General features: G+C 38.7%; 1 protein-coding gene across 1 annotated transcript; it reads right to left on the minus strand.

Annotated features, from left to right (window-relative positions):
• Nucleotides 1–2645: 2645 nt before the first annotated feature.
• On the minus strand, nt 2646–3587 carry LOC136169257 (olfactory receptor 8B12-like). The gene has a single exon (XM_065937052.1). It carries the CDS (start codon nt 3585–3587, stop codon nt 2646–2648), a length of 942 nt encoding a protein of 313 aa, XP_065793124.1.
• Nucleotides 3588–8076: the final 4489 nt, after the last annotated feature.

An 8076-nucleotide genomic window follows, 5' to 3' on the forward strand; every position in this document is an offset into this window, starting at 1 on the left:
ACAGGTGATCATACTTGCAAAACAGAAGTGAAGACACATATGTAGAAAATGACATATTGATACAAGGAGAAAGGTGTCGATGGGAGGAATTGAGAGATTGGAAATGTCACATGTACACGATCAATGCTCTGTGTAAATACATAACAAAGGAGAACTGATTGTGTAGTCCAGGGAACTCAGTGCTCTGTGGTGACCTAGATGGGAGGAAAATCCTAACAGAAGGAGGAGGATATACGTATATGTATAGCTGATTCACTTTGCTGTACAATAGAAACTAACACAACATTGGAAAGCAAGTATACTACAATAAAAATTAATTATAAAACTAAATAAAATAGATAGCCAACAAGAAACTACTATATAGCACAGGGAACTCTCCTCAATGCTCTGTAACAGTCTAAACAGATAAAGAATTCGAAAAAGAATAGATAGATGTGTACAAGTTACTGAGTCACTTTGCTCTACACCTGAAATTAACACAACACTGTTAATCATCTCCAATATAAAATTAAAATTAAAAAATAAACTGATTTTCTATCAATACAAAAAGTAAAATAAAATAAAATCTTTGTGTAATAATTACACAACTGTGATTATATTAAAAGTCACTAAATGGGAAAAAAAATCTACTCCACATGTGTCTGTTGTAAGAATCAGTTAGAAGCAGTAGCAATTGCCTAAGAGAAGCTCTTCTCAAGGCAGAAGCATGAGAGGGCAAGTCCCACCTGACAAATGCATCCCTTGCTCACGCCTCCTTGCACCTGCTTACAGCGCATCTGCTAATATCTGATTGACCAAAATGGCTCACGTGTCCTAGCTGACCATCAGTGAGGCACAGAAATATATGCTACCTAAAATGAAACCATGGCAACATATAGATCCAGAATACTACTAACTGAGTGACAGAATTCTGACCAATAATGCAAACTTCCACGCTGAAGCATAGTCATCCCTCAGCATCTGCAGATTGGTCTCAGGACCCACCTTGGATAACAAAATCTTCAGGTGCTCAGGTCCCATAAACAGTGTTTCAGCATTCTCAGTTTTATAACTTCACTACCTTTGATCTGTGTAAACCAAAATGCAAACTCCATCACTCATCCAAAGTTGCCTTTTTCCCAAAACAGACTCTGTCCAAAGAAAACCTCACAAGACAGTGACTCCTCAGCTCTTAACGTGTTGGCACTTTTCCGAAAAACCTTCCTTTATCACTAATAAGTCATTGAGATCAAAGTGTTCTGGTGTATTCTGGACACCTTTGCTCAATGTTGTAGATTTATAAACCAGTCTAGAGGAACACTCTGTTTCCCACACATGCCTGCATGAAAAGATCAGTGTAATCTATAGTGCTTTAAAATCCTGTGGAAATGGCCTCTTCCAATAATCAGATACTTTTAGTACTACCTCGATAAGTAACTAGGTCCCCAAATTATTTACTTCTTCATTAGAACTTACACTTAGCTGAGTATCTTGAGCCACAGTTTTCCATCAGAGCTAAAACACCCAAAATAATCCTTAGGAAAAAATTATGAAATCTGACTCTCTTAGTCTTGAAATGATGTCTGAAACTTTCCACTCAGCTTCTTTCTTTTTTTTTTCATTTATTTATATTAGCTGGAGGCTAATTACTTTACAATATTGTAGTGGTTTTTGCCATACATTGATATGAATCACTCATGGATTTACATGTGTTCCCCATTCTGAAATTCCCTCCCACCTCCCTCCCCATCCCATCCCTCTGGGTCATCCTAGTGCACAAGCCCTGAGCACTTGTCTCATGCATCTAACCTGGACTGGCGATCTGTTTCACAACTGATAATATACATGTTTCAATGCTGTTCTCTCAGATCATCCCACCCTCGCCTTCTCCCACAGAGTCCAAAAGTCTGTTCTATAATCTGTGTCTTTCTGTCTTGCATATAGGGTTATTGTTATTATCTTGCATCTTTCTAACCTTTAAACCTACAGAAGTTCATAATCACTAGGCCAGTTCCTGCAGCTGTCATGCATAACCAGGAATTACCATGCTTCATCTAGTATCTCGGACTTACATACTTGCCACCCCCACAACACAATTTTAACATAGCTCTGCTGTCATTGGTCAAAATGCAATATTCAAAAATGACATGTTGTGAAGTAAAGTAAATTACTATAAGCAGAATCAGAATTTAATATGCTGATATATCATACTTAAAAATGAAATCTGCAAAGGCAGCAACAAAATGAAGCAAGAAAGCATAGCATAAAGGAAAACAAAGTAAATTAGAATTCAAGGGACTTGATTCCAGTCCCAACTGTGGCACCAGTTAGCTGTATGGGCCTGGAAAACATATACAATACTTCTAAGTCTCCAACATCTGTTATTGAGGAGATTAGGTTAAATTATGTATAAATTATAGATTTAATGGGTTACATATAATTTGACCCATTCAAAATTAAATTATCAATGCTTGTAGAAAATTTTCATAAAATAGTCTTGGAACACTAAAGGTGGGTTAAGGGACATGGAAAATAGGTCTGTACTAAACATTGATCTAAATGTAAGGACTTAAAGTTCTCTTTCTATATAAAAGGGAAAAAATGGGAATTTGCATTCTTCATTGAAAACACTGATAAACAAAGCATTGTATCTTTTTCTTCAAATACTACTCCTTTCTCAAGAAATTAATTTTCCCCAAGGTTTTCCTCAGGGTAGCTTTGACATCCTTGTTCCTCAAACTGTAGATCAGCGGGTTTAACATGGGTACCACAATGGTATAGAACAGGGAGAACACTTTCCCTTGGTCAAGGGGCAAAACAGAAGGTGGTTTGAGATACACAAAAGCCCCAGAACCAAAGAAAAGGAAAACCACAATGATGTGGGAGCTGCATGTACTGAAAGCTTTGGACCTGCCCTCAGTGGAGTGAATGCGGAGAATGCTGGAGAGGATTAGGGTGTAAGAGATGGAGATGGTGACAATGGGCATTCCAATGTCAATAGCCACACATATGAAGACCACCAGCTCATGGACATAAGAGCTATTACAGGAGAGCTCAAGGAGAGGAAGGATGTCACACATGAAATGATTGATAATGTTGTCAGCACAGAAGATCAGACTTGCTATGCTTCCTGTGTGGGCCATGGCCCCTGAAAACCCCATCACATACACACCCAACAAAAGGAGTAAACAGACCTTAGGGGACATGCTGACTGTGTATACCAGTGGCTTACAGATGGCAACATAGCGGTCATACGCCATCGCTGACAGGACGAAGGACTCAGAGATGACAAAGAAGCAGAAGAAAAACAGTTGAGTCAAACAGCCTGCATGCAAGATGGTGTTCTTCTCTGAGACAAAACTCATCAGCATTTTGGGAGTGATGGTAGTGAAGTAACAGAAGTCTATGAAGGAGAGGTTGAAGAGAAAGAAGTACATGGGGGTGTGCAGGCGAGAGTTCAACCCAATCAGCGATATCAAGCCCAGGTTCCCCACTATGGTGACCATGTAGAAACCTAGAAACAGGAAGAAGAGGGGGATCTGGAGTTCTGGCTGGTCTGTTAAGCCTGTGAGGATGAATTCTGTCACTGAAGAGTTCTCAGCTGCCATTCTCCCCTGGGGGAGAACCTGTCCATGGGGAAAAGAAAAGAGAACCACTTAGAAAGAAGACCACCAACCTCCCAGTACCCACTGTCCATTCCCGAGAATGGAATCCACAGAGATATTTGAGCTTTAGTGTGGAAGGAAGGTTTCTACTGTTTGCTATGGATCTATCTTCATAACCCTAGTGTCTTTAACTTCCAGAGAACAATAAAGAGGCTAGATTAGGCCTCCAGAGTGAGAACTGGCACTCCTTGAGAAACCAAAAAGCAGAAAACTCATTCAAAAGTAAGATAGATATCTTTTAGATGTTTAAGTCAGTCCATTTTCTGTGTTCCCTCTCTCCTGCCTCTGTTTCAGTTGCTGACACTTGGGGGCTTTCCCCGGGAAGAATCCTGGCTAGCAGAAGACGCTCTGACTTCTCAGAGCTCCCACCTCTGGGTCACCGCTATCACATCAAGAAAGTGAGGTGACATTTTTTCCAAAATCTCCTAACTCTAGTGGCCTTAGGTTTAATGATAATGTTTTTAAGCTAGCACTTATTAAGTGGTTACCTATGTGTACTAAGAGCTATGTGACTATATTTTTATCCCCATTGTGTAGATGAGACAACTGTTAAGTAACTCATCCAAGTCCCAAAACTGCGGAGTAGCAGCCAGAAGGTGAACGTGGGCAGTCTGACTCTCCCAGGTTGCACAGGTAACCACCACGTTACATGACTGACCAGAGCCAGACACACACTCCCCTTCCTTTAGTGTAGGACTCTAATGCTGTACTTCAGCGTCTCTTGTCCACAGTGGTCCTGGGAAGAAAGTGACCACATCAGTAGAAGAGGACAGGTTTGAGTTCAGAACTCTCTCCTCCAAGTCTGGTCCAGAGAATCATAACTTCTCATTTATCTTGTATCTCTTTCTGCCTCGAAGAACTTCATTTCCAATTACTGACCTCCCAAAAGACCCTCCAGCTACAAGGGAGAATATGGTGCCTTTTCCTGACTAGTGGATAACAGGAGAATAGGCAGTTTTATTAGGATTGTAGATCTCACTGACTTGATTATTCAGAAATTCCCTCAAGACCATTTTCTGAGAGATTACTTTCCCAGGGGAAGACATGTTTGCTTATACCCTTGACATTGCTTAATTTGATTTCTAGAGACAGTTTCTTTCAACAAACTCAGATCTGGTACAATTAAGAGAAAAATCATTGTGATAAAAATGACTGTCATCACCACTTCTTGAATATCCAATACTGTGCATAACACAAATCCTTTACACTGAGTTCTGGCTGCCAAGATCGAAAACACCATATATTATTTATTTCTCACAATAATGATATTAATTTTAAAGGTAAGTTGCTCACAGAGACAGTGTATTTCAGAGCCCACATGCCTGGGTCTGTCTAACTCCAGTTATTTATTTTGTAATCACTAGTCTAAACTTCCTTCTGGTGAGAGCTGCTGAAATCCATGAAGCAGTGTCCCTGCCTTCTCAAATCTGGCAATCTGTTGGAAAGTAACAAATATGCAATGACTTTAATAAAAACAAGAAGTAAGTGAATCAAGGAAAGATTAACCCTGAGGGCTATTTATGCTCTTAAAATTTAGGGTAGGACACTCAATAATGTATTCATATTCCAATTCATTCCAGGAAGAACTGCACTGTATCTAGTTTTAAGAAGGAAATTTTTGGGATTCCCTAGCCTTATCCTCTCATGGGGTGTAGGTTTAATGGTAACAAAGAATCTCTATCATGTAACTGCTTTCAACTTCTGCCAGGAGCAGCCTTTCTCTGAGTTAAAACTCCCTTTGGCTGTCCCTGCCTTCCACCCACTTTCCATCGAGTGCTCCTCTCTCTTGCCTTTCCAGCTTCTCAGGCTCACAGGCTGAATCCTGGTAGATAAGAGTCCCAGTGCAGTGATACATCCAAATTTGCTCTTCCCCTTTGGTTTGCTTCTGTCTTTGTCTTCTCCTTCCCAACACAAACTTCTGCCTTGTCAAAAGTTGTTTATCCTTTGTCTTGATCTTTCGATCTTTTCTTACTTTCTTTAGTATCAAGCCTACATACTCAGAATTTTGACCTGAAAAGACTCGGGAAATTACCAAATCCAGTGTTTCACAAACATGGCTAAGCACCACAATTTCCTAGAGTGTTTATTAAAAAAGAAATTCTAGACAAGTGAGGGAAATTAAGAGATATAAACTTCCAGTTGCAAAATAAATGAGTCATGGGTACAAAATGTACAGTCTGGGGAATATAGATGATAACTATAGTATCTTTGTATGGTGACATATTGTAGTTTGACTTACTGTGGTGATCACTTTGAAACATACAGAAATATCAAATCACCATATGGTGTAACAGGAGCTAACATAGCTTTGTAGGTCAGTTACACTTCCAAAACCAACAAACTCATAGAAGAAAAGATCAGATTTGTGGTCACTTGCTCCAAGGGCTGGGGCAAGGAGTTGGGGTAGACTTGGATGAAGACAGTCAAAAGGTACAAAGTTCCAATTATAAGATGAATAAGTATTAGGAATATAATGTACAGTATGATAAATAAAATTAACACAGCTGAATGTTATGTATGAAAGTTGAAAGTAAATTCTGAGTGCTCATCACAAAAGCATTTTTTTCCCTGTTTCTTTAAAGTCATATCTATATGAGATGATAATTATCTATAAGTGATGATAAGTTATCACTAAACTTATTATAATAATCATTTCATAATGTAAGTCAAATAAGTATGCTGTGCACCTTAAATATATACAATGCTGTATGTTAGTTATAGCTCAATAAAACTAAAAGAAGGAAAAAGGAAAAATTCTGGGCTCCACCCACATCCTCTGAATCAGCATGTCTGTGGGTATAAATGGCAGCCATATTTTTAAATCTCCTCTAGTGGTTCCAATGCCAGAAACTTGCATATCCACAGAACTGATACTTATCCACAACTTAGAGGCACAGAGAAGACACAAGAGAGTAAAGCCAGTTGCCCAGAGTCACAGATCTAGTTCACATCTCCAGGTTTCTGGCCTCTCCTGGCCCATGTTTCCATATGACCTTCAGCTTGGCAGGCACACAAAGAACAAGCTATTAGGAAGTAAGCAATCAGACTTCTGATTTCAAGTATAACAGAACAGCTACTATCACACTTACCCTGTGACCATAAGCATCTATCAGACTGGAAATAATATAAAGCAACTATCTGCAAGCTTTGGGAAGCAGACAACACAGAGATGAAATTCTCAAGCGAAGGCAAGAATGTCAGATGACTGACACATTCATCCTAACTTTCTCCCTACTGACAATTTCCAAACAGAGCATAGTGAAGGGGAACCCAAGCAAATGACAACAGTCTCTATGAGTAGAATAGATAAAGATCAAAGCTCAAGGATGCTAAGATTGCTGAAATTTGTGGGGCCAAGTAGGGAGAGAAGAAGCCAAAGATAAAGACCTTCAGACATTTGCATACCAGGAATTAGGATGACGTCTGAAACTGATACCTTCGAAGTAAGAACTAGTCTTCAGACTAAGGGCAAAACTGAACTGGATCCATCTTAGCAAAGTCTGAATTCAGATCTCAACAAGATCAAGGTGATCTAGTAAATTACCAGCATCCAAGGACAAACTCCAACATTCTGTAGAGAAGAATAACATAATCCACAGTCTCTACAGTATATTCATGACGTCCATGAATGTCCAATGAAAAATTACTATAAATACAAAGAAGCATGATATTATAACCCATTATCAATAAATAAAAATAGAGCTGTCATATGATCCCAGAAATCCTACTCCTGGGCATAGATCCAAAGAAAACCGTAATTTGAAAAGATACATGCACCCTAATGTTCATTGCAGCACTATTTACAATAGCCAGGACATAGAAGCAACCTAAATGTCCAACAACAAAGGAATGGATAAAGAAGATTTGGTATATACAAACAATGGAATATTACTCAGCCAGAAAAAGAATGAAATAATGCCATTTGCAGCAACATGGATGGACTTAGAGACTGTCATACTGAGTAAAATACACCAGACAGAGAATTATAAATATCATATGATGCTTTTTATGCATGGAATCTTAAAAAATGGTAAAATGAACTTATTTACAAAGCAGAAAAAAAGTCACAGATGTGGATGTCACAGATGTAGAAAACAAGCTTTTGGTTACTGGAAGGAAACGGGATGGGGGAAATAAACCGGGAGATTGGGATTGACATATATGCACACTACTACATATAAAATAGATAACTAATAAGAACCTGCTGTATAGCACAGGGAACAATGCTCAACACTCCATAATGACCTATATGGGAAAAGAATCTAAAAAAGACTGTTACACATTTACATATTATTTCCTTTGCTGTACACTTGAATCTAACACAACATTATAAATCAACTATACTCCAATAAAAATTTTAAAAGAAACAGGAAAAGATGTTTCATAATCAAGAAGAAAAAATATTCAGTAAAATCAGATCCACATATGACCT

Source organism: Muntiacus reevesi, chromosome 5 (assembly GCF_963930625.1).
Source record: "Muntiacus reevesi chromosome 5, mMunRee1.1, whole genome shotgun sequence".
In the NCBI taxonomy this organism is placed as follows: domain Eukaryota; kingdom Metazoa; phylum Chordata; class Mammalia; order Artiodactyla; family Cervidae; genus Muntiacus; species Muntiacus reevesi.

Excerpts from the sequence above, each read along its gene's own strand:
- LOC136169257 (XM_065937052.1), bottom strand. The coding sequence starts at position 3,587 with ATGGCAGCTGAGAACTCTTCAGTGACAGAATTCATCCTCACAGGCTTA.